The 27629-nt window shown below is 45.0% G+C and overlaps 1 protein-coding gene across 2 annotated transcripts in view; it reads left to right on the plus strand.

Annotated features, from left to right (window-relative positions):
• ALOX15B (arachidonate 15-lipoxygenase type B) overlaps positions 1-27629 on the plus strand; it is a 125656-nt gene that overhangs the window by 26092 nt on the left and 71935 nt on the right. For both annotated transcript variants that reach the window (XM_075593495.1, XM_075593493.1), the window contains exons 2-4: positions 2537-2741; positions 3515-3596; positions 17128-17250. In XM_075593495.1, coding sequence (XP_075449610.1) covers positions 2564-2741; positions 3515-3596; positions 17128-17250 — 383 coding nt within the window. In that variant the 5' untranslated portion in view covers positions 2537-2563. The remainder of the gene's footprint in view (positions 1-2536; positions 2742-3514; positions 3597-17127; positions 17251-27629) is intronic.

The raw sequence follows: 27629 nt of genomic DNA on the forward strand, positions 1-27629 counted from the left end.
AATGGCGCTCAAAAGTGCTGGGGTCCGTATATATTAAATGGAAGGGAGCACATACTGGGTAATGACTAATCAAATAATCACAGTACTAAACCTATAAGGAGGCTCTAAAGGTACCCTGAAGGTGGGGGTAGGTTGCCCAGAGACACCCTCCCCTTACCTCATTGGGTTGGCCCCAGGCAAACGTACTCACGATACTTATGTAGGTTGACCGTAACTTGTCAAGAAATGTCCTGGAACTCAAATCGGCAGGAAGTTCCACACGCCACCACTGTATGAGCTCCAGAGCCTTGAAACAACTTCGCCGCGAGTAAGTCCCAGACGTCCTGGAACTAAAATCGACATCAATCCCCAGCCACGACCGCTACGTTAAATTCTTCGAACTTGGCCACAAAAGTAGGGACTTAGAAAATATTTCAACCTGACATTTCAGAAGCGGCTCGCTGCTATTTCTTTCAGAGCATCTTTTTGCGATTTCAAATTTCCCGCTGCTGTCTTGGCGCTCGAAATCTTAGAGAATCTCTACACCGGACTGGCTGCTGGCGTTCTTTTAATATTTCAGTTTCATTCATGAAATTCTCCAGCCAATCCTAGATGGGGAGAATTCCTACCAGCCAATCAGAGCGTTGCCAGTCTATCTAAGCTGGGCAAGCACGGATTCTGACAGGGGCATGCTCCAACCTGGCACCTCTGCCACTTATCAGTCAGTAGCTACTCATGGAGTTAGACTCCTCAAAGTCTGGGTTAGAGCAAATGGTAGTCTGAGGACTCTCATTCATCCCAGGACATGAGTACTTGAGGCTAGCTCCGCTGCCCAAATGGCTTTCACACCTTGGCAACCTCTGAGGCTTTCATGTCCGGGACCTGAGTAGACTTGATGGCACCAGTTTTGGCAGCAACATGGTCTCTCGGAACCACAGACCTGGAAGTTCCCAGCTCATATACTGTGCATAAGAATTTCCCCTTAAACACAATGTTAATAAAAATATGTTCACATTTTTCTTCTAAGTCCTTTAGTTACAGGGATTGACTGAAAAGACGCGCACGTTCATTTTCAGCAGTCGAAGCTCTTCCTATAGTGAAAACTGTTCCTAAGTAGAACGATAAAACGCTTAGGTTAATTTTCATGGCTACATTCAAAATACATTGAAAACTGTATTTAGACTTAAAAACATACTTGCAACCTTACGGATGGTTGGAGCAAACCAGAATCCCTATACCGGAGTCTGGTGATCTGGCATATACTGGAGGACCCCCACTAACTTAGAGACCCCTGACTTTACTTGGGATACACATCCCTATGCCCCCATTTACCTTTCTGGTCTGTGCTGAAGGAGGGAGACCTGGCGGTGAGTCGTGTAACCGTTTTCAAGGGAGGATTTTGACTGGAGTGGTGTGACTATATGTCCCTGGGAATCTGACCTGATTCCCGGATACATTTTTGGGGTGGCCAGAAACTCTGGACCTCGTTTACCTAGATACAGACAGACAACACTTTCACTGCAAAACTCCACTTGAAACTCATAGCCTCTCAATCTCCACTGGTTAGCACTCATGGAAAGGTAAAACACACATAAATTCTTTATTATCGCACAATCACATTCATTTCATGTACAACAACTGGGTCCAAGGGCTGACAATCTAAATCCCTAAATATGGCTCAGAGGTAACCAGCTGGGCACAATACCTTTATTTATGGCCTGGTTACCCCCTCACCATCACAGGAACTAGTTTGTGTTTGGGGTAGATGTGGCAGGTTACATCCAGTAGAATGTTTACTCGTGATGTGTTGCCACATAACCCCACAGTGACAATATGTTAACGTACTGTGACAAACGGCTTACTCCGGGGCTCCGCCGTCTGTCCGGGACTGTTAGAACACGGTCTTTTAGGGTAGGTTAAATGATGAGACGTCACGTACTGTTCCTTTAAACAGGCTATGCCTGGTTTATTCAGTCCCAGGCACTGGGACTGCTACAGTGTAAACAGAAAACAAAGCCAAACAAAAAGCTGCTAGTCTGAGCGATAACTTAAAACTTAGATGTCCCTGACTCAGAGTTGGAAGTGGCTTGTCCACTTCCACCAACAAAATAAGTACCTTTGCAGTCTTTAGACAAACTAACAGAATGAATGAAGCGATTTGGGAAAGAGGCTTTCTCACCCCTCTGCAGTTCAGCAGCCTTCCAGGCTCTTGGGCGGGGCCCAGAGGAAACAGGAAACAGGTCTTATATACCTGAACTCTAATCAGCATGACAGGTGACAGAAAACAGGCAGTAGACAAACTGTGGAATGGAGTGCATGTACCACGAGGCTGCCCTGTTCAGCTTAGACAGGACAGAAACTGTTCAGTATCCCGGGAGCCCTGTATATGGAGTTTATTACCAACCCCTGGTTTCTGTCACAGTACACAATGCTCATGTTACCAATCATGTATACTTTGTACTTACCTCTGAGAAATATTGGAAGTCTCTGACACTTTCTGATTGTACAGTAGTTAAAGCTTCTTTCAGGAACCCAGCAGTTTCTGTTAATTCTACAGGTGGGAAATTATGACGTCAGCAGTGATATGGACCTTGGAGATCTCTTGTTAGTTCGACTGTACAAGGAACCCTTTTTAATCTTACCTGCGGACAGCTGGCACTGCAGCTATGTCACAGTGACATGTCCTAAAGGAGAACTCTATCAATTCCCATGTTACCACTGGATCACAGGCTTTGTGACACTGGAAGTACATGAGGGGAAAGGTAACATCTCTTTATACTTAGATCATATAAGAATCTCTGTATTTAATGCCCATGTCTCTTTTCTTTGGTAGTGAGTGAGTGAGTGAGTGAGTGAGTGAGTGAGTGAGTGAGTGAGTGAGTGAGTGAGTGAGTGAGTCACTGTGACAGTTTCTATGACCTCACATAAGTGCCACTTACTAATTAATTATAATAATATTTTTTTATTTTTCTATAATTAATATTAAAAATGCGATTCCACTTGGGCACATATATTAAAGTTACTGTAAAGTGAAAGCACTTATCCATGTAACAACTTTTCTAGAATGGTTTGTGGCTGTTTCATAATTTATGTTTTTTCTGTAACTTTCCAAATTAGACTTAAGCGATAACTTTGAATTATTATAAATCTCACAGGCTAAAATCTGCCCACTGTGCTCATTAAGGGCTCATGTTTTAAATGGCAATACCTAACAGAGAAAAAACTGAAGCAATGATTCCAAGATTGTGGTGATCAGGGCTGAGGTATAAGCAGTCCTCAGAGAATTCTGGAGCAGGAATAAGTACTGTATCTAAGTGTTTTCATAGTTCTGTATAATAGTACTGTATCTCCGTTTACTGTAGGTCCATGTAACTATCTCTATGGTTAGATACTGTGTATATGTGTGTGTTTCTGTACTTCTGTTCATTTGTATGAGTATATTTTTCTGATTTTGGCTCTGATTTCCCGTGGGCTCTTGATTTCACTTCAATATGTTCTTCACATTCACAATTCGTTCTATGGTATCTTCTTTCAGGAATAATATTGTCAGGTGACACCAACCCCATTCTCCGGAAGCAGAGATGTTCAGAGCTGGAGAGGAAGAGAGCCATGCACCAGTGAGTGACCAGCTGCATACCGATAACGTTAGAGGATGGACAGAGAGGGGAGGGATATTAGTTTGGGTATATTAGTCTGGGTCAGGAACATCTTAACCACTCCTCCTGCTTAGAACCCAATCCCATTTATAGCATTGTGTTTATCAGTCTTCTATAAGGACAATTGTTGATGACTTTACTGATATCTGAGTGAGATCAATCAAACTACTCCCAGTCCCCCAGTCACACAAACAGAAACAATGTTTCTATGACATTCCCCACTTCTGATGTCTGGCTCACTGGCCTGCAGTTACCTGTCTCTTCCATACTTTCTCTTTGTGAGGTGGGACTGCGCTTGCTCTTTCCAATCACCTGGAACTACTCCTGCAAGCAGTGACTGGTTAAACAGATACTTTAATTGTGCTGCACGCACACTTCTAAGCGCTATTAATATCCTTTGATGTATCCCATCCGGCCCCATTGACTTGTCCACTTTCAGTTTGGAAAGTTCCATTAGGATGTTCTCCTCTATAAATGGATAAGGACTCCTCCTGTCCATGTGTGTTCCTGTTCCCTAACTGTGGTCTCTCCCCTTCACTGCAACATTAGTTCTCACTCACAGTTACATCTGATATTCTATCATAAATAATACATTGTGAGGTTAGAGCACAAGCGATTTATCAGTATGATCTTAATTTTAGCCATATTACATCCAATGTTATCAGTATGCTCTAACTTTAAGCAATATAACATCCAAAATTACCAGCACATTTACTTTTATTACAGTATAAACATACTACATATTTACATATAACGTTATCGGTATGCTCTTAATTTCAGTCATATTACATCCAATGTTAGCAGTATGCTCTTACTTTAAGCCATATTACATCCAGTGTTATCAGCATGCTCTAACTGTCACGTGAGACCAGGTTTATTAACACCTTTTATTCTAGGATCATATGATTGAGCAAAGCAAGGAGATAAAATAAATTGTAATTTATTTCAGGAAAAGACATACACACAATGTATTGTATTGTATGTCTTAATTTATATAGCGCCATAAATGTACATAGCGCTTCACAGTAGTAATACACGTGGTAATCATATACATAACAAATAATATAAATAACAGGTCATGGGAATAAGTGCTTCAGACATAAAAGTAACATTAAGGAGGAGGAGTCCCTGATCCAAGGAGCTTACAGTCTAATTGGTAGGCATTGGAACGTATAGAGACAGTAGGAGGGAATTCTGGTAAGTGCGTCTGCAGGGGGCCAAGCATTAAGTATCAGGATTATCCACAGTGCTATTCATATGCTTCTTTAAGCAAATGTGTCTTAAGGTGGGTCTTAAAGGTGGATAGAGAGGGTGCTAGTCGGGTATTGAGGGGAAGGGCATTCCAGAGGTGTGGGGCAGTCAGTGAAAAAGGTTTAAGGCAAAGTGTAGCAATTGAGAGAATACAAGACGTTCAAGGAGCTTGGAGGCAAATGGCAGGAGAGAGACAGGTCGATAATTAGAAGGACAGGTAGGGTCAAGCTTCCTTTTTTTGAGTAATGGTATAATGGTTGCATGCTTGAAGGAGGATGGAAAGGTAACAGAGTAGAGGCAAAAGTTAAAAATATGTGTGAGCATAGGGATTATAGAAGGAGTAAGAGGTTTTTGGAGATTTGAGGGAATGGGATCAAGAGGGCAGGTGGTAGAGGGAGGAGGAGATCAGCAGTGACACATCCTCCTCAGAGATAGCGGAAAAAGAGTCAAGAAAGGCAGGAGGAGAGTTAGGAAGCGGTGTGGGATGATAGGACGCAACAGATGGGATGTTCTGACTTATGGATTCCACCTTTTCCTTAAAAAAGTCAGCAAAGTCCTGAGGTGAGATGGAGGAAGAAGAGGAGGCAGCCGAGGGTGGTCTGAGTAGAGAGTCAAAGACAGAAAAGAGTCGGCGTGGGTTAGACTTGTGTCTGTTGATTAGTGATGAAAAGTAGGTTTGTTCAGCCTGAGAAAGGGCAGAGTTGAAACAGGATAGCATAAATTTGTAGTGAAGAAAGTCTGCGAGCGTATGAGATTTCCTCCAGAGGCATTCAGAGGAGCAAGTGGAGGAACACAGCATGCGTGTGTGGGAGTTTAGTTAGGGTCTGGGGTTAGAAGGGTGAGTGCGGCAGAGAGAAAGTGAGGCATGAAGATCAAGAGAGGAGGATAAGGCAGAGTTTTAGTTCCTGACCATGTTGTCAGGGTCTGAAGCAGAACTGAGAGAGGAGAGGAAGGAGCGTAAAGTGGAATCAAAATCTGTTAGGTTAATAGAGCGCAGGTTTCTGCAAAAACGAGTACTAGATGGAGATGGGGAGAAGCGAGAGAGAGAAAATGAGATGAGGTGATGGTCAGAGAGAGGAAAAAGGGAAATAGAGAAATCGGAGAGAGAGAAGTTTTTAGTGAAAACCAGGTCTAGGTAGTGGCCATCCTTTTGGGTGCTGGCTGCAGTCAACTGTTGAAGACCAAAAGAAGAGGTTAGAGAGAGAAAGCGGGAAGCCCAAGGAAGAGAGGGGTCAAAAATGCGGCAATTGATGTCCCCAAGAGAAGAACAGGGGAGTCTGAGGAGAGAAAGAAATAGAGCCAGGATTCAAAGTGAGAGAGAAAGGCAAAAGGGGTATGAGTAGAAGTAGGTGGGCGATAGATGACCACCATGTGGAAAGGGAGAGGAGAGAAGATCTGGGGACAGTGTGAGCCTCAAAGGAGGGAAAAGCAAGAGAGGGAGGAATAGGAAGGGTTCGGTAACGGCAGAGAGTGGAGAGCAGGAGCCCGACGCTTCCAACCCGGCCATCAGGGCGTGGAGTGTGGGAGAAGGAAAGGCCACCATAGGAGAGGGCAGCTTCCAGAGCAGAGTCAGACTTAGTGAGCCAGGTCTCAGTTAAAGCAAATAGAAGCAGAGAGTTAGAGAGAAAGAAATCATGCACAGAGAGGAACTTGTTGGAAAGGGAGCGAGCATTCCAAAGGGCACAGGAGAATGGGAGAGAGGAGGGAGGGTGGCAGGGGATGGGTATGAGGTTGGAGGGTTGACACCAGAAGGAGTAGAAGTTGTATGTGGGAGGCGATGTCGAGAGCAAGTAGAAATAGGGCAGGGACCAGGATTGGGAGAGATATCCCCAGAAGCAAGGAGGAGAAGCATGGATAGAAAGAGAATGTGTGACGAAGATTTGTAGGGGTGTGTTTTAGTGCAGGGTGTATAGCTGTGGGATGTCAGAGGGTGCAGGTAAGAAAGGAGTTCATGTGAACAGAGAAGTGGTGAAGGAAGGAGAGATGGAGATATATGAATAGAGTTAGAGACATGATGAGGCTGGTGGAAGGAAGTGCATAAATATAAAAAGTAAAGGTTGCATCACAGCAATAGTTAAGTGTTGAGATGTGCAGTTTGGGACGATATCCTCCTTTCCAGCGTAGATCAAATTCAGGAATCAGAACCATTAGGTGTTGTCCACTTTTCCACTTCTTTTTGAACTTCCTTTTTAAACTTCATCTAACATTCTTCTTTAAACATGGCTACTAAAAAGCATGGCTGCACACAGCAAAGGCTGCTGTGCCTATACTTATATACTTTTACAATGTCACTTGGCTGGCCCAAGCAACTTAATGAGCACATGTGAGTTGCGTTAAGGCAGATGGTTTTTCTAGGATGGGTGCTGTCTTGCACAACAGAGTAAAACAAATAATACATGGTTACAAATACAGTTACATAAATGAACAGGGTATACATTATATACAAGACATTGCATGCACAGTTAAAGAAAATATATATTATGAGCGTATGAAACAGTTACAGACCAGATTAAAGTGTGAGACAGCCTTACATTTGAAAGAACTTAAGCTGGTGGTGGATATGAGAGTCTCTGGTAGGTTGTTCCAGTTTTGGGGTGCACGGAAGGAGAAGGAGGAACGTCCGGATACTTTGTTGAGCCTTGGGACTATGAACAGTCTTTTGGAGTCTGATCTCAGGTGATAGGTGCTGCATGTGGTAGGGGTGAGGAGCTTGTTCAGGTAGCTGGGTAGCTTGCCCAGAAAGTATTTGAGGGTGAGACAGGAAAGGTGAACTTTGCGCCTAGACTCTAGTGATGACCAATCTAGTTCTTTGAGCATTTCGCAGTGATGTGTGTTGTAGTTGCATTGGAGAACAAAACGACAAATTGAATTGTAGAGGGTGTCAAGTTTGCTAAGGTGGGTTTGAGGAGCCGAGCCATATACTATGTCTCCATAGTCAATAATTGGCATTAGCATCTGCTGTGCAATACGCTTTCTGACCAGCAGACTTAGGGAGGATTTGGTCCTGTTAAGTACCCCTAGTTTGGCATAGGTCTTGGTTGTCAGGGTATCAATGTGCATCCCGATTGTTAAGTGGGAGTCAAACCATAAGCCCAGGTATTTAAAACTAGTGACAGGTGTTAGGGTGGTGATACCATTGGTTCTAATCAGGAGCTCAGTCACCGGAAGCTTTACAAATTTAGTCTTGGTCCCAAATACCATTGTTACATTCTTGTCAGTGTTTAAAAACAGTTTGTTTTGGGAAATCCAGTTTTCAAGTCTGAAAAAGTCAGACTGAAGTATGTGTTGAAGGTCGGAGAGGCTATGGCTGTGTACATATAGGATTGTGTCATCTGCATACATGTGTATTGAGGCTTCCTTACAAGCTGTGGGAAGATCATTAATGAACACTGAGAAGAGTAGGGGCCCCAGAACAGAGCCTTGCGGGACACCACAGGTGATATCCAGGGGGTTGGAGTTAGAGCCTGAGATGGACACATGTTGGGATCTTCCTGATAGGTAGGACTGAAACCAGTTTAAAGCATGTTTCCCTATTCCAGAGCTCTGGAGTTTGTTAAGCAGGATAACATGATCAACCGTGTCAAAAGCCTTTGCAAAATCTAGGAATACTGCACCAGTGAGTTGTCCCCGTTCCATTCCACACTGGATTTCATTGCAAACTTTTAGCAGGGTAGTTACGGTGGAGTGTTTGGGACGAAACCCAGACTGGAATTGGCTAGGGAAATTTGTCTTGGTGTAGAAATCGCTTAATTTGGAGTGGACACATTTTTCCATTACTTTGGATAGAATTGGGAGAAGTGAGATTGGCCTGTAGTTTGAGACCGTGTTTTTGTCCCCACTTTTGAAGATTGGGACAACTCTGGCAGTTTTCCAGGTCTTAGGGATATGGCCTGCAGACAGGATAGAGTTGACTATGGACGCAATTGGTTTGGCAATGGCTGGGGCACCAAGTCGTAGGAACCTAGATTGTAGTAAGTCGGGTCCACATTGGCTGCTTAGTTTTAGTTTGAGGAGCGCTTGTGTAATCTCCTCTTCAGATACTGGGCTAAATTGAAAATTGTGGGCAGTGTTGGGAGGGGGTGGGACTGTAGGGATACTCCCAGGATGAGATTAATGTTTGGGGTTTGTGCTGCATTTCGCTAATAAGTTAGTGGCACACCCCACAAAGTAATCATTGAATGCATTTGCAATGTCAGTGGGGTTTGTCAGAGTAATATCCCCCTTAGTGATATTACTTGGTTGTTGATGGTTAGGAGGCTGGAATATATTGTTGATAACCTTCCAGAAGTTAGCTGGGTTTGATGTATTTTGGTGGAGATTGTCAGAGTAATATTGTGCTTTTGCATGCCTTGTTTGCCTTGTGCACAGATAGTTATGGAGATCACACACACACAGAAGCTAACTACTTACATAAAAGCAGATAGCATAGACCTTGAATGGTATCTTTGACTTGTGCTTGAGTGTATGGGACTGAATGGCAGTTGGTCTCAGATTTCTCTGCACTTCTGCCTTCTCCAAAGCTCAGCCAATTGGAAGTCACGACACACATAAAATGCAAGGATAATGCAAAATGGTGTAGTAACGTGTCATGATAATGTCATGAGATATTGGGTATTTTAATGAGCTACAGTTTTAGGAAAATACAAATATGTGTGGTGACTTTTCAGAAATATCTGGGCTTCAAAAGGCTTGATTGAAGTTGGGTGTGAAAAGTACAGAGGGGGTTTGGTGTATGTTAATACCTAATTTGCAGGCCAAGTGTATATTGCTGGTAGAGACAGCTAGGCCCATGTCTGGAGCATTGGGTGTGAAATATAGCACCTGTGACAAACGTTCTCTACACAGGAGGCCCAGCTTCAAAGCATTTCTTTACAAGGGGTTTTATGGGGGCCAGGGGTGTGGCTACAGAAGGAGATATCAGAATGAGCGACCTTATTAAATATAAGAATATCATGAGACATCCTCTGCTGAACATGCTAAAAGTTACATGTGTGTCAGTGGGACCGAGTCGCAACTAACGATCACAGACATCTAGGGGCCTATGCAGAGAGCAGCGCTATTTCGAAATTCGCCATTTTTTGGAGAAAATCGCGCAGAAAGCAGCAGAAAATGGCGAGTTCCGAAAAACGCGCCAATTTTTCTTTTCTAGTTATAAAACTCGCCTCGCGGCTGGCGAGAACCTCAATCTCGCCAGTTTTAAAATTATCCGTATGCAGAGAGGCGCGAACGGCATCTAGCGACTGTTCGCGCCAATAAAATGGCGCGATTGTCTCAGTTTTCTACTCGCCAGAAAAAACTGCCGCTCGCGGCCATTGCAAAGGGAAAAAAAAAGCCGCGAATTTGTTTTAACACATTTCTGAAGCGCGCATCTCGCCAATTTAAACTCGCCACACGCATCCATGTTAAACATAGCAGAATTCGCACTTTTCTGCATATGGAGAATAAAACTCTCCAAAAAAGCTACTTTTTAATAAATTCGCCAATTTTAAAATTCGCTGCTCTCTGCATAGGCCCCCTAATGTTTAGCAGGTACTAAGAGACAGATATTAATATGTCTCTTAATTTTAGTATTACACAGTAATATTTAGTCTTATTGGCAGCATCATGCGTGCCGGAATGTATTAATATGGCTCGCGTGCCAGTAAGTACTTCTGAAATGAAGTTATGAATTATTTAGATAGGAAAAGCAGTTATTAAACGTCCTGGGGTGGGAGGAGTTTTACTCTGGGGTAAGACTGTCAACCTCACCACTGATTTATGACAGATGCTGGGTTTAGGTTGTGTTCAATGGGAAATAACTGTATTTAAGGTTGAGCAAGTGTGGTGGGGGGTAGATATCTACAGAGGAATATTTTGAGACCAGATACGGGATATTTCAATGTTTCTTACCAGCGACCTCTCTGGGGAAAATCTATGTCATGTGGTGAAGTATAGATTTTCTTTTATGTTTATCATTTTATTTTAAGAAGCTGTTCTGCCTTATATTGTAATAACTGTATGTTTATTTTGTAATACCTTTTCTGTAATCTAAGCACTGTATTTGTATATATATTAAAACATTTAATAAGTAATGCTTTGGGCTCTGAACGAACTAATGCGTGCTCTGGAGAGAATAACTTACGAATTTGGGCCCATGTAACTACAACTGATTTTGTGTTAAAGTGCATAGTTTCTCCTATAATAAACAGGGACCTGAGGCCCTGGCGGATATTTTAGTCTAAGATCTTTTATCATCTGCATAACCTCAGGTCGCGTGCTAGCAGGGGGTCGTACGTGACATACTGTAACACATTTAATATAACAATTAAGATCACAAACAGTTGCACTCACATGCTGATAGATCTTAAAATCAGATGACAGACGTGCCGTCCGCAGGCTTGAATACCGGGTGCGTGGTGCATGGGTAGAAGCTGGATCCTGTAGCTGTCCCCACCTCTCAGCCGCGACTCGGAGCACCAGTTCACCTCTGATGACGTCACCAATGCACCGCCGTTTCCCTCCTCGGCCTTGTCTCCCTATTAGGTTTTCTGTCTCGCTGTTCCCCTCAGAGGAAAAACATGATCCCTTCGTGATCTGAGGGGGTAGTACTCTGCATGCTCCGGTCCCCATGTGGGGGAAACAGACAGGAGGACGAGGGTCTGTCTGTGTGCAGGGAAGACCCCGCAGGAGCAGAGAAGCAGCAAGGCCCCGCCCCCACAGCAAGGCCCCACCACAAACAGAGAGCAGAGATGTTGCACGGAGCTTGTTCAACCGCCCTTTTGATTTGAGGACAGACAGACAATTTGAAATACGTTTTTACCTGAGAAGTGAGAAGAGATGATCAGCAATAGATCAGTCCCAAATTACTTTTTAAACTTTATCTAACATTCTACTTTAAACAATTTACACGGTTAACACACTTACTGTGAACGGGGCTAACGAATAAAATCTTCCTTCAAACGAAAAATGACCTCTGTAGGAGCCCTTTCCAATGACAGTGAGGTACTCACAAGTCCTGGAACTGATTTCGGCGTGCAATGCCAGCCACGACTGCTACGTTCTCAAAAGCGGGACTTAGAAACTTTTCTCAGTCAAAATCTTTGAAGCCGGCTCGCGTCTATTCTTCACAGAGCATCTTTGCATTTGCCGCTGATGGTTTGGCGCTTGGAATTCGCTGTCCTGATTGGCTGCAATGTTTCTTATGGGTTTCAGTGTCCCATTCACAAACCTCTACAGCCTACTAGCTCGTGGGAATTCTCCTGCAGCCAATCACCGATTTGCTGGTATTCTAAATCCGGGGGGGGGCACATTTTTTCATTCTGCAAAGGAGCATGCGCCAACCTGGCACCTCTGCCTCTTAGCATATTGAGCCCACCTGCTGTCCAAGCTCCACCGAGTCTGGGGTAGGGAAAATGGTGGCCAGATAGCCCTGTGTTAGCCCAGGATGTGGGTGCTCAAGTAAAACTGCAGTATCCCGCCTGTTATAACACCTTAGCATCCCTTAGGCTTTCAAGTCCGGACTCCACACAGACCCATAGGCACCAAGCTTGGTAGCCATCTGGTCCCTCGGAACCCAGGATTTGGAAATGCCACAGTTCATTGACAGGTTATCAGTACATATACCTATTAAATATAACCCTTTAATAAAATACACTGTGTCCTGTATCTTGTTTGATAAAAATGTGTAAGTCCCGTTCTGTTGTCAGGATGGAGTGAGGGGATATATCGCCTACACTTACGAGCCTCATCCCTGCCACACTATAAAAATGACTTTAAACTTTTTACACACAAAAACCACTCACAGCATCATCATATAGCTGGAGCACCCACTGAACCCATAAACTAGGTTCAGGGTACCTTGGCATGTACCTGGGCATCTCCCATTATACTAGGGATCCCCTGTATGTTGTAGGCATACATTAACCCCTTCATGTCTGTCAAGGAGAGGGGGTTTGGCCCGGAATATATGAGTTTCACCCCATTTGGCCACCCCCTGCTCTCACTTGGGAAGCAAGGGGTTAACTGGACTGCGGTCCAGTAATGTGTTTTTACCCTGCTTCCCTACCCAAATGTGTATTCCCCTATAAATATGTATTGTTCCCATTCCAGTGTCTGCACAAACACATACACTAGGATTGATGCAGGAGGGAAAGGGTTAATAGTTAAGGAGTGATTATAGCCCTTTGTTCCATTTTCCCACCTTTGCAGGCTCCATTTTGCAGCTCCCCATAGGTCGCCGTTGCAGCTCCATATGATCCTATGGGGAAACTGGCGATTTGGGCCCATTTTCATCAGAAGACCTGCAGGTGGCGCCCGAGAGGAGGAGCGGCGGTTCCCCATTGTAAGTCAATGGAGTCATTCATTTCAATGGGATTCCTCGACACCGACCTCCAGGAACGGGTTGGCAGCCATCCAAACCGCAGAAGCGGATACAATATCTGAAAAAGAGCTTTGATGAAACTAGGTCAAGTTCACATACAATTGGCATGGGAAACTTAAGTTCTAGGACATCCAGGAATAAAATTAATTTTGCCCCTAGACCCTAGGAACCCCCCACACTCGACCACCACTGGGTCTGAGTATGAAGGACCCCCGTAAAGGGTTGCGCTCGCCATGATGATCGCACCATTAACTCTACTGGGAGCGGAGGTCCCATTGAATCCTATGGTGGCGCCGGCCCATGCATTTCCTATGGAGGCGTCGGCCATATTGATTCTAATGGAAGAAAGCCGCGTGGCTTTAAAACGGCTAATTACGAAAGTGTGAAAAGTGTAAGCCCATATCTCCGGTTCTGGGAGTACCAGAGGGCTGGGATTTTGGTCACAGGTAGTCACTGTTCCGGCATGACTATATGGCCATTTCCAGCCCTCTCCGATCAACCAGACGGAGGGTGGGCAAATGTGAACAAATAAGGTTTGTCCCATTGACTTCAATGGCGGAGTTGCTCCATTGAAAGCCTATAGCGGCGGAGCCCATTGATTTCAATAGGAGAGTGAAATGCTGTGATTTCTTTTAGCTTATAGCGGAGAATCCTGCATTAAAGTTAATAGGGGATTTTAACTTGTTTTTTTTATCTCCGATTCTGGGGGTCGTGGAAGGCTGATATTTGGCCACTATGGCAAAGGTCCTCCGGCATGAGGACCTGGCAAATTTCAGCCCGCTGGTTCACCCAGAACGGATTATTTTAATATGTGTAGATATTTAAAAAAATACTGTTTTTCAAGGCTGGGATAAAGCCCGGGAAAGTTACTGGCTCTGCTTTATGTTAATGTTCAGGATGGTGACCATTTGTCTACAAACAGCCTCCCTGATCAAAGGCTGACCACTCTTATTGTGTACAATAGGGCGGAAAAACGAGGAGCCTGAGTGGTCTGTAAGTGTCATAATTCACACTTACAGACAAAAGGGTTTCCTGACTACAAAGAAGTCTGCTAGACTTTCAGGCACCCAAAGGTTAAGGTATGTGGCTGAAACTCCATATAAACGAGTGTAAGCCCTATACCCATGGTCTTCGTGTATTTCGTGATGTCTTCATCTGAACCTGTATTGCTGAAGGAATTGCCAATCCTGTACCTGATTGCTTCATTGTCCAACCCTTAAGTAAGTGTCTATTTCTTGTCTGTTATTTGTATTATCTTGTGTGTTCACCTTCGTTAAGGAATAAACTATATTTATTATATCTAAGTCGTGTTCAATTCAACCCAGAGATTTTGGTGTGTATTATAACCTGTCACAAGCTACCTTGACAATGTCCCGTTTACCTTGTCTGTATCATGCTGCAGCAGTAATCCTGGCAGTCAGTCGCAAGAACGTTTTCAGGGTAAGAGTTTGCCCGGAGCAATGTGCTTTGATATATCCGAGAATCTTACTTGATTCCCAGATACATCTTTTGGGGTACCCTGTAACTTTGGAACCCTGATACATAGCCACATTCTATAAAGACTTTCTCCAGCAAACCCACCCTGTAAATTACAGCCTAGAAATCTCCCAGTCCCAGCACCCCAGGAAAGGCAAAAGACAAATAAATCTTTAATGTCGCATAATTTGCACACAGTCACAGTAATGCATCTCCGACATCTAGGTTCAAGAGCTGACACTCTAGGACCTCAACACATGGATCAGGGGTAACCAAGTAGGCATAACCTTTATTAGTGAGCCTAGTTAACCCCTTCACTCTCACACTTACTTTAAGCCATAATACATCCAACTTTATCGGTATGCCCTTACTTTAAGCTATATTAAATCCAACGTTATCAGTATGCTCTTCATTTAAGCCATATTACATCCAAAGTTATCCGTTTGACCTTACTTTAAGCCATATTACACCCAGCGTTATCAGTATGCTGTTACTTTAAGCCATGTTACATCCAATGTTATCAGTATGCTCTTAGTTTAAGCCATATTACATCCAACATTATCAGTATAAAGCCATGAACAGTGAAACGTACGTAGGGTACGGCTGAGGTCACTTCCGTGTGACGTCGGCTCATCGGAGAGGTGTGGGATCGCTCCTTGTCTGAGTGCTTCGTAGACTGCGTCTTTGGGCAGCAACAGCACTCAGACCACAGGCTATGCTGTGCCTGATTTTCTGTTACTTGTCTATCACAGCTTTTGCTACTAAGTTCACAATAGTACCTATGGGGCTGCCCTGTCATTCTTTTCACAGGACAGCACGCTGAGTACTTAGCCCAATCAAACAGCTAGCACTAATAGCAGTTTGGTGGTAAGGGGTCCCTCAATAGGGCTCCTGCTTACACTAAGGGCTACACTTATTATTAGCAAGGAGCACCTCTACTAGTTATCAGGCATCTTAGCTATAACCTGTCTGAATACCTGATTAGTTTAGCTTTTTATGTAATCTGACCTATCTGGTCTAATCAGCACCCCTGTGTCTGCCACGGTACTATTTCCTGTGGCAGGGCTCTGTGTGCAGATCCTAACCAAACAGCAACATTGTTAGTAGGCTGGTGGTAAGGTGTCCGTTCACTGGGACTCTCCTTACATTGTGGATTAACAAGCTTTACTCAATTACTGGATATCAGGTATCATATCCTGTCATTTCAGGACACTAGATGGTTACACTGTTTACAACCATCTATATAATTTAAGTGTACATACTATCTAGTTATCAGATATATTATAAGTCACTGTACTACTAGTATAATTAGTCTCACATCCTCTTACTTCAAGCCAAATTACAGCCAACGTTATTAGTATGCTCTTACTTTAAGCCATATTACATCCAACATTATCAGTGTGCCCTTACTTTAAGCCATATTACACACAATGTTATTATTAATTGATATGATTCACATTAAATGCCATTAAAACATACAACATTTTACCAGAATATTGTCAGTCAATAATTACAAATGTAACCATGCTGTAAAATGGCTGCAGTCATCTCTCCTGCTGACAGTAAGGCCTGGTAAGTTATGGGCATGCCAGCAGTAATTATGGAGGTTTGCCCTCACACCCTGGTGAGGTGCCCTATGTATGGATGGGAGTGGTCACAGGCTCTGACTCCCTGGTTAGTGATGTCAGAGTTGTGCCAGCCCCCAGAGGATACATAAGGCACAGCCCTGCTAAAAGGTTAGTGTTCAGAGGCTGTTGCTAGTTGTTGGAAGGTGGTTCAGAGGTTATGAGACAAGGAGCAAGTCTGAGTACAGGCTTGGGAGGAGACAGCTTATAAGACTGTGACCAGGGACCTGGCTCAGGGACTATCTCCCGAAGGGGAGATAGGGAATCCACCGCATGGGGAAAGGCCGCCTTTCAAAGGGAAGTGCGGTGAGCATGAGCGGCTGAGTACAACCGCTGTGAGGGGCAGCTGGCCCGCCGCAAGTCAATAAAGATGATCTTGTTAAATCATACCCTCGTGTGTAAGTGTGGAGTGATTACACAGAGGAGTGCACCACAGAGGAGTTCCTCACCAGGACCATTTTACAGGGAATAAAGTATTTTTACAGATATATACATTTACTACATTCCCTGTTCCCAAATTATACAGTTTTCCCCCTTCCAGACTTCAGACAGTGATTAGCTCTTTTCTGGAAGGGGTTACACAAAAAATTACATATATTGGGCAAAATGAGCCACACACAGTTGGCTATTACACACGTTATTGGGGCATTGGGGCAGCCAGCCAGCCAGGACTCACCTTTATTATGTGAGGCTGGCTACCACTACCGTGACAGATGGGACTGTTAGTAAAAGTTGAGTCTATATATAAATTCAATTATTTGTGTATTCTTCTGTCCTCCAGATGGAAAATTTACGCAGAAGGCTCTCCTCACTGTATTAAGGAGGACAATGAAAACAATCTGCCTGGTGATGCCCAATATTCCTGGATCAAAAAGTCCAGCTTCGACTTCACACTTGCATCCACGTACGTATCCATTGAGATTTATGTTGGAGATATATTGCAGAATGTAATCCATTGACATAATGTGTACCCTAAATCTTAGAGAAAGGGCGATAATAGACATTCATACTGAAACATTCAAGTTGTTACCAAGACTTAAGGTTATACGGTAGGTATGAAAGAAGCGGAGTATATATTATGTGTTATTTCATGTTCAGTGTTGGTTTTTTGATGAAACGTTCTCTTTCTGATTGGTCTGTTGGCTAAATTGGACAATTATCTAGGAAATGTTGTGTATGTTTTCTATATTAATTATAAGCAACATAGTCCTGTGACTGGAGAACATTCTATTTTAGCCCCATCCCAGTAAATATAAATATGTCACCATATCTTCAGCGTGAGTGGTCACAGGGGTATTATGTCCATACAATCATGGCCTATCTGCTTATAAGGTAAAAAAAAACCCTAACATGAAACACTTAAATAATGTGATAAAACATGATATACATAAATTACTGAACAATAAAAGTATATTCATATACAGTAGCAAATAATATAAACATGTCCACTAATAAAGGTTGTACTTTCATACATACGCCTAAAATATTACTAGTAATCTTCATTTTTAAACAAGCTCAATATGGGCCAAAGGAATATTCTTAATGGGTCTGGGAGATTATGCACTGGATCGCTAATAGCAGGGCAGCTGACAGGGGGGGAATGCTCGGACAAATGTCCTGGGCCTGGAGGACAGGGAGAGACCACAGCCGATATATATGGGCTGTGAAGGTCTCCCGCTCTAGGTTCTCTAGGTATTAACGTTCATTCACTAATTACAAAGCTCCTTTTTGTATACTATAGCTACCAGCGAGCGTGACTGTAATAGCGGTTTGCGCCCACTCATGAATATGGGCAATCGGTATACAAAATACCACACCGTTTACTAACTCTCTGTAACTTAACTATATTACATGTAGCCGGGCTCCCCTCACCTGCATTGTTGTTGTCGGGTGGGAGGGTTGCAGCAGGGCAGGGAACGCTCCGGTATATTGGAGGTTCCGCCTTATCAGGGCGCCGCCATGTTGGGAGTTGGTGCAGGCGCAGAAGGTGTAGAGCAGGAGGTCGCGCATGCGCAGGCAAACAGCAAAGCCCGCGAAGGAGGAGTAGCTCTCATAGGGTGGAGCATAGGGAACTACGACTCCCAGCAGCCCCTGCGGGACCAGGTGACACAAAGGAACCAATGGGGTGGTAGGAAGGAAGGAAGGAAGGAGGATATAGGGGTCGGAGGGCACGCACGTTGCTCAGGGCTAGTGGGAGGAGGAAGGAGATGGAGCTCCAGGTGTAGGGAGGCATTCATCCCCTACCTAGGCCTTATACCCCAGGCCCAGTTAGGCCCTGAGTCCCCGTAGTGTGGAGCAGAGTTAGGGACTGGCCCTAGATAGGTTCCGGTTCCCATATTGTGCCGTTCAGTATCGCTTAAAGAGACAGTGTGTAACTAGCAGGAGGTCTGGGCTCAGACCCTGCTACTGGAGCTGCAGTTGTCTGGGTGGGATCGCCCCGTATGCCTATTGCTGGTGTCACCTCGCCTCGGACCCTTTGTAAAGACCCTGGCAGGCCCGGGTACTGGAGTACCTGGCAGGTACTCTTCAAGTGCACCAACTATATCACCATTCATACAGGACACAGTGGCTGCGCAGTCACCCATACATATTCATTATCTCACTTGAGGGTGGGGACATATTGTGCTGGGGGTATTGGACACGGGGTGGGATCACCCGGTGAAGGAGGGGAAGAAGCATCCTGCGAGGCGCAGTAGATAGTGTCTCCTCTAGGGAGGGACACCTGTTTTATATATATATATATATATATATATATATATATACAGTGTTCGACAAACCTATACATTTGCTCGCCCCGGGCGAGTGGATTTAACCCCCGGGCGAGTAAATATTGGCCCAAGCAGCACACGTTTGGTACTAGGTGGCGAGTAGATTTTTTTGTGTGGCGAGTAGATTTTTTGGTGATTTGTCAACCACTGTGTATATATATATATATATATATATATATATATATATATATACAGTGCTCGACAAATAACGATAACCTGTCGCCCGTTGCGAGTGGATTTAGGCAGCTGGCGACCCGTGCTGCAGCTCTATGAATTCCCCTGCTCCTGCCAATTTTTTTTTTTTTTTTTTTAAATAAATAAATAATCCCCCTTCCTGATTGGGTTAAAAAAAAAGTTACAAAAAATGGCGGCAAATCCTGTGGTCCCGGCGCGCGTGCACAGGGCAAGCAGAGTGTCCTGCCATTTGCGCTGCCTGTTCCCCCCAGCAACCCAGAATTCCCCGCATTCCTCCCCCCCCACTCCCCACGTGAGACGGAGGGGGAAGCCCAAACCAAGCCCCGCGCGCAACCCAGCCCCCCCCCTCTGCTCCCCAAGTGGGACGGAGGGGGAAGCCCAAAACAAGCGCCGCGCTCGATCCAGCCCCCACACCCTCCCCCCTCCGCTCCCCACGTGGACGGAGGGGGAAGCCCAAAACAAGCGCGCGATCCAGCCCCCCCCGCACCCTCCGCTCCCCACGTGGGACGGAGGGGGAAGTGCCAACCCAGCTTCCCCCGTGAGCGCCTCCTGCCCATGATCTCCCCCTAATCACATGCCCCCGATCCTCGCTTGCTGCCCGGGGGTGTCCGGGGAGCGTGCTGCGGCGTCGGCCGCTTCTGGGGGGGGGGGGCGGGACCTGGGGGGACCTGCTGCTGCTGCTGCTGCTGAGGCCCACGCTGCGCTGTGTGTCCCATGTCTTGGAGAGGGCCCACTGCCGTGCGGAGACCCCACTGCTGCCACGTGTGACCCGGTGAGTGTGTGAGTGACAGACTGAGTGTCTGTGAGTGTGTGAGTGTGCCTGTGTGTCTGAGTGTGTCTGTGAGTGTGCCTGTGTGTCTGTGAGTGTGCCTGTGTGTCTGTGAGTGTGCCTGTGTGTCTGTCAGTGTGCCTGTGTGCCTGTGTGTCTGTCAGTGTGCCTGTGTGTCTGTCAGTGTGCCTGTGTGTCTGTCAGTGTGCCTGTGTGTCTGTCAGTGTGCCTGTGTGTCTGTGAGTGTGCCTGTGTGTCTGTGAGTGTGCCTGTGTGTCTGTGAGTGTGCCTGTCAGTGTGCCTGTGTGTGTGTGTGTGTCTGTGAGTGTGCCTGTGTGCCTGTGTGTCTGTGAGTGTGCCTGTGTGTCTGTCAGTGTGCCTGTGTGTCTGTCAGTGTGCCTGTGTGTCTGTGTGTCTGTGTGTCTGTGTGTCTGTCAGTGTGCCTGTGTGTCTGTCAGTGTGCCTGTGTGTCTGTAAGTGTGCCTGTGTGTCTGTGTGTCTGTGAGTGTGCCTGTGTGTCTGTGAGTGTGCCTGTGTGCCTGTGTGTCTGTGAGTGTGCCTGTGTGTCTGTGAGTGTGCCTGTGTGTCTGTGAGTGTGCCTGTGTGTCTGTGAGTGTGCCTGTGTGTCTGTGAGTGTGCCTGTGTGTCTGTGAGTGTGCCTGTGAGTGTGCCTGTGTGTCTGTGAGTGTGCCTGTGTGCCTGTGTGTCTGTCAGTGTGCCTGTGTGTCTGTCAGTGTGCCTGTGTGTCTGTCAGTGTGCCTGTGTGTCTGTGAGTGTGCCTGTGTGTCTGTGTGTCTGTCAGTGTGCCTGTGTGTCTGTCAGTGTGCCTGTGTGTCTGTGAGTGTGCCTGTGTGTTTGTGAGTGTGCCTGTGAGTGTGCCTGTGTGTCTGTGAGTGTGCCTATGTGTCTGTCAGTGTGCCTGTGTGTCTGTGAGTGTGCCTGTGTGTCTGTCAGTGTGCCTGTGTGTCTGTCAGTGTGCCTGTGTGTGTGTGTCTGTGTGTGTGAGTGAGTGTCTCTGAGTGTGTGTCTGTGAGTCTTCTGCGTGAGTGTGTCTCTGCGTGAGTGTCTGCGTGTCTGTGAGTGTCTGAGTGAGTGAGAGTGAGTGTGTGTCTGTGAGTGTCACCCTCTCCCTGTGTCGCCCTCGCCCTCTCTCTGTCTTTGTCTCTCATTCTCTCTGTGTGTGTTCTGTGTCTCTCTTTTTTTGTCTCTCATTTTTGTGTGTCTCTCATTTTTGTGTGTCTCTCTTTTTCTGTGTGTCTCTCTTTTTCTGTGTGTCTCTCTCTGTCTCTGTCTGTCTGTCTCTGTCTGTCTCTCTCTGTCTGTCTCTCTCTATCTGTCTCTCTCTATCTGTCTCTCTGGCGGAGTCCATAGAAGGACAGGCCGCGCTGAGCCGTGCGGACGCTCCGCGCTGAGCCCCTGCATACTCAATGAGGGGGCTCACGCGAGCGTCCGCAGGCGTGCTGAGGCGCTGGAGTTTTCAGCCGACAGCCAAGCTGTTTTTCAGAGCACTGTCGGCTGGAAACATCCAATCAGCGCGGAGCAGCGTCAACGTCACGGCGCCTTGACGTCTCTTTATCTGTCTCTATCTGTCTCTGTCTCTCTCTGTCTCTCTCTGTCTCTCTCTCTCCCACTCTCTCCCACTCTCTCCCACTCTCTCCCACTCTCTCTCTCTGTCTCTCCCACTCTCTCTCTCTGTCTCTCCCACTCTCTCTCTCTGTCTCTCCCACTCTCTCTCTCTGTCTCTCCCACTCTCTGTCTCTCCCACTCTCTCTCTCTGTCTCTCCCACTCTCTCTCTCTGTCTCTCCCACTCTCTTTCTGTCTCTCCCACTCTCTTTCTGTCTCTCCCACTCTCTCTCTCTGTCTCTCCCACTCTCTCTCTGTCTCTCCCACTCTCTCTCTGTCTCTCCCACTCTCTCTCTGTCTCTCCCACTCTCTCTCTGTCTCTCCCACTCTCTCTCTGTCTCTCCCACTCTCTCTCTGTCTCTCCCACTCTCTCTCTGTCTCTCTCTCACTCTCTCTCTCACTCTCTCTCTCTCTCTCTCTCCCACTCTCTCTCTCTCTCCCACTCTCTCTCTCTCCCACTCTCTCTCTCTCCCACTCTCTCTCTCTCCCACTCTCTCTCTCTCCCACTCTCACTCACTCACTCTCACTCTCTCCCACACTCTCACTCTCTCCCACACTCTCTCTCCCACTCTCACTCACTCACTCTCACTCTCTCCCCCACACACTCTCACACTATGGATCTGGATATCTTAACTGCCCTATACTACACTGAAATAACCTATACTGCTTACTTCCAGATCTGACTCAAGCTTCACACGGAAGACATCGAACCCCCCCTAACCCAGAAGACAGGTAACGAACACCTCCCCTCCAATGTATAACATTGCGGGAATGAGGGTACCTGGACTTTGAGGGTCTGCGGATCAGGTAAGATCCCAGACGGGATTGCTGCTTTAAATATTGTGAAGCGGGGGCATCCAGACACTAGTTAAGGGGTGCAGGAAACTAGTCATTCACATCTGGCTTTTTTTTTTCTAGATTTGACATTTATACACACACACACACACCAAGGACTAATTGTAGTATAATGTAATACAATAAATAAACTAATATCAAAAACGAATGTTCTTACTAGGAATTTATTCAATTTATTTAATTTATGGCTTTTTTTAAAATGCGTGGCTGGGGGCGGGACTAGAGCCGGGGTTGGGGGCGGGACTAGGGGCGGGACAAGGTGGCGAGTAGATTTTTTGGTTTGGCGAGTAGATTTTTGGGTGATTTGTCAAGCACTGTATATATATATATATATATATATATATATATATATATATATATATATATATATATATATATATATATATATATATATATGCATTGCAGACAAGTAAAGTCATTCGGTTGTTTATATGCTGTGTGTGTGTGTGTATTGATATCAAATTGTCCTGCGAGGAACTACTCCCCCTCTGGTGGGAGCCATCGCAGGTGGAGGTGCTGCACCAAGTATAAGGTATTATCTACTATTTTGCGTGCCCCAAGCTCTCCGTGACAGAGGCTTAGGCCCTGTGAGCCTACAGGTTATACAGCATATGGTAGCGGTCTGTGTTCACTAGAAAACAGGGCTATATACATATCATACTATTTTTAATAGGGTATGCTTTAGAGTCTGCTCCTTCTATGTGACATGCTCTGGTGATGTTTCTATATACTCTGCTTACTTGACAAAGGGGATATAGTCTCCTATTCAAGATACAAAGCATCTAATCATCTTGCATGCATTTTCCCCTCGCAGAAGCTATATACTTCCATATACTGTATGGACAACAACAGCTGGTTCTTTACACAGAACCCTAATTGGTTGTCTGTACGGTCAGAGTGTGTCTGGGAATAAACCACTGGCTGCCTTAACAGCCCTTTACAGTTGGCAAGTGGCCTAATTAATTTCATTGGTAGCATATACCATGTATACGTATATTAATAGATAAATGGTTTCTTACATAAGTTACTAAGTATCTAACTACCCTTACACACACTCTTATTCTGCAGTAGTCACATATTACCTTTTATGTACTACAACAGCAGGCTCTTCATATATAACCCTCATTGGTTGATTGCACCATCAAATTGCATTGGGGGTAAACAACTTCGGCAAGTGGCCAAATTAAGTCAGTTGGAGCCATATACCATTCACATCTGTATGTATACTGAATGGGCTGATATAGATACAGTACTTTGTATGTATGTGTATTTTCAACACATTATCTAATCAACTACTCTCTTTAGCGACCACATATATACACCCTCATTGGGGTTAATGTGGAACTACACCATTTATTAGTCACATTAAGTTACGATGGTAGATTTATAAGGAGCAATTTTAGGGAGGAAGGAAACTAGTATTCTATTTTGGACACTGAAGCGTTTATTTCACTCACCAGCTATTTACAATATTATAGTCCAACAAGTCTACCTATAGAATACTTAAGTGTAATAGATATCACTATACACTTACAGTATACATTCCCCCCTTATACCTAGTTAGACCATTCATTAAGGGGAGACTGCATTTCAGACCCCTTGTAGACAACTGATTCAATCAAACTCAGTTACCTATTTTTATGCACTGTGGATCCAGAGTGATCACTACACTCGACATAGGATCTATAGTCAGTGTCTTTTGTCTGTACTTTTTAACCACGATTATTTTAATAATTAAAATCACTAAAAAAATATTATTTTAATCATTTCACCAATCATACAGCTTTTGGGAGGAAGAGTGCTTCAAGTTGGGTTTCTGTTCTTTGCTCTGTGTACCTTTATTATTGTTTAAAACCAGAGACAGAATATGAAACACAGACAGAGCCCAGTGCTACATTCATTGACACAAATACACGGTACAGTGCCTGTATATATATATATAGATATCTTTTGAATAAAATGGTCTTTTGGTTTAACTCTTTGGCCAAAGTGTCGTAAGCCCTTGAGCCCCTCCAAGGCAGACCATGTCTCAAGGGTCCTAACACTAATATAAATTCTTAATAACCTGTACATTACCAGGAAGAATGATTTATAATAAATCTGTCAAAATTAGTTGCATAGTTCTAAGTCTGATTGAAGCTCTTATTAACCTGTATAATACCAGGAAAAGCACCCTATATTAGATTTGTCGCAATCAAACTGCATGCAAGTTCCCATGAGTGTGGAAGGTGAAACGGAGTGAGCTTTAACCATTTAAAAGTGGGAGGGGTGAGTTTCAAACCTGGGAAGGAGGAGACACAGCACGGGCAGCAGCAGCCACAGTAGATGTGATAGAGGAGATAAGGATCCCCTCACTCACAGAGAGACAGCTTATGGAACAAGCCCCGAGCATGTGCTTCCCTGAAACGGCTACTGAGGCACAGGGTTAGGCCTCAGATTTTCTTTTAAGTATTGACTTCTGGGGAGATGACCTATCAGATCAATAATGGTCTCAGTAAAGCAGACTGGTGGTACACTCCCTAGCGATGCCTTTTAATCTGCACTTTTGCTGTATAAAACCAGCGATGTCTGTGGATTGTTATTAGGCCGAACAGGAGCTCCTGAGAAATGCAGCTATCTTAGAGCTCTACCTTCCGGAAGTCAACTACTATGGTATTTAAGGGGTTAACCCAACTCCCACTACTCACCCAGGAGGCCTAACCACCCTCCACATGGGCAATTACCCTCCACCCCCAATAAACTAATTGATTGGCACCGTGGAACACCATGCCCATAGTATGAGCATGGTTTGCCACCATGGCAAATAATGGGCAAGCTATAGTACAAATAAAAAAAAGCCCCAAATAAAAAAGACTTTCAATTAAAAAAATGCCAATAAACAAATGTATTGCCACAGTAGCACACCATGCCCATAATATGAGCATGGTTTGCCACTATGGCAGTCAATGGGCAACCTAAAAAAAAACAAGCAACCAAAATACAATACATTACAATGAAATACAAAGAAGCATTTGCCAATCAGCAATGTTTTACTAGCCACTAAGGTAACCAAGCATGTATGTAATGGTTTTTAATATTGTTCATTTAAAATTTTTCTAAAACCTGTACAGTACATCTTACTTATTATTTCCAATGTTACAATCTGTTCTCTGATTGAGATGTAGGGAACAACATTGAGAAGAAATGGTTTTATGGTAAATGTATTATTAATGTTATGTTACTTATTGTTTTTATGGCCAAAATCACTTTTAGCCACATCCTGCTAAAAGGGCCATTGGACATTAGTCTAGAGCGGGGTGTTTGTTTGTGGGGTGGGGCGAGGATGGGTGGAGGTGTGGTTGATGGGGATTGTTGTTTCAAGGTGGGTGGTTAGGCTCTAGGGGGTGGTGGGCGTTTAGTAAATTAACCCCTTTTTAGTCATGTAAAACCCTGACTAGTTGACCCCTTGGGTGACTAAGGAGTTAATATGTTCTGTAATGTACTTTAGGTCGTATTGTATCACCTATTTCATGCTGGTTTAGTTGTTCTTACCTATGTATATAAAGGGCAATATCTTGTGCATTATGTACATAGATAAAGTCAGCAGGTAAGAGGATACAGAGTTCCAAGATTCAATGCTCAGCTGTAGAGAGTCACTATCAACATCAATGTAATAAGATCTTGCATAACGTACAAAGTAGAAGGGATGGACCTGATGAAACCACTCTCTTAATTAATAAACAGTCCGTGTCTCCATAATAACCTCCTAAAATGAGGGGGACCTGTGTATAAAGGTATGGGTCAGTTATAAATATCTGACCCCCTGGTTCACAGTAATAAACGTCCCCCTGGAGAGAGACAATGGTAAAGTTGAACACCCAGACCGTAATGATCGGAATGGGGTACTCATGATTGAGAGCTGGTTAGATCCATTGGCGTGCGTCACGTACACTACCGACACACTTTATTAAAGTGTGGCCGGTACCGCAAGCCGGGAGATTTCCCGGCTTGCTAGTGGCCGCCCCTCGGCGTGCCGCGCGTCATAGACGCGCGGTCACGCGTCTTCGGGAGCGTGCGCCCCCTGCACGCGCGTCCAGGGGCTCCCCGAGGGAGCCCTGGTGTCCCGCGATCACGGGACAGCGGCAGGGGGTTCCGGGGGACCCGGCGGACCCGGCAACGGTAGGGAGAGTGCCCCGATCGGAGGGCGCTCTTCCGCTGCTTCGGCGCGCGCCCGTCACTCTCGGGCGCGCGCCAGGCTACTGCTGCGGCCAAGAACGGGCAAATGCTCGAATAAACTTGGCCGCAGCAGTAGGTGTAGAGCAGGAGAAAATTCCACGAGGGAAACAGCGGAGCACAGCAGGAGAAGGAGGGGGCTAGACACCGATGTGAGAATAAAAAGTCCTTTAATCCATGATAGACATCATGGTGTGGGATCAGTAAAAAGCTCTTACGCGTTTCGGGCCCTCGCCCTTTGACAAAGAGAATATATATAGATAACACTGGGTTAACGACCCGGATTAGGTGATAAAAAAGCTGTGGTATTATATACAGACGAGACAACGAGTATTCTAAGGCTCGTCTTAAACTAGCCCGGTTACATTCTGGGTAGATGCTGGGTGTAACCTGGCTAGTTTAGGGCAAGTTTAAGGCATTTCTGCTTTGACTAATGACCCATAGGATTAACAGAGCAGGGGTCCCTGGCAGTCCCATTCAGTTTGATTGGGACTGCCAGGGACCCCCGCTGTTAATCGGATGGGCCATTAGTCAATGCAGAAATGCTGGGGCTAGTTTAAGGCTAGTTTAAGGCATGTATCCAGCATGTATCCAGCATGTACCTGGGTGTACCTGGGTCTTTTTGGCAATTGCCACTGGTTTGTGTTAGAATAACCGTGGGCACTACAGAAGTATAACTATCGGAACAGGATGTAACATATGGCCGATAACAGAGAAACATTACATATTACGCTTCTTCCTTTATCAGATCCGATAAAAAGTTATCTTTGGCGGTGCAGGTTCATGTATTTCCCGCTAAAAATAATACACTCTTTTAAACAATAATACCACATTTTAAGGTTACCACAGTGTGATGTACT

Source organism: Ascaphus truei, chromosome 3 (assembly GCF_040206685.1).
Source record: "Ascaphus truei isolate aAscTru1 chromosome 3, aAscTru1.hap1, whole genome shotgun sequence".
Lineage (NCBI taxonomy): Eukaryota > Metazoa > Chordata > Amphibia > Anura > Ascaphidae > Ascaphus > Ascaphus truei.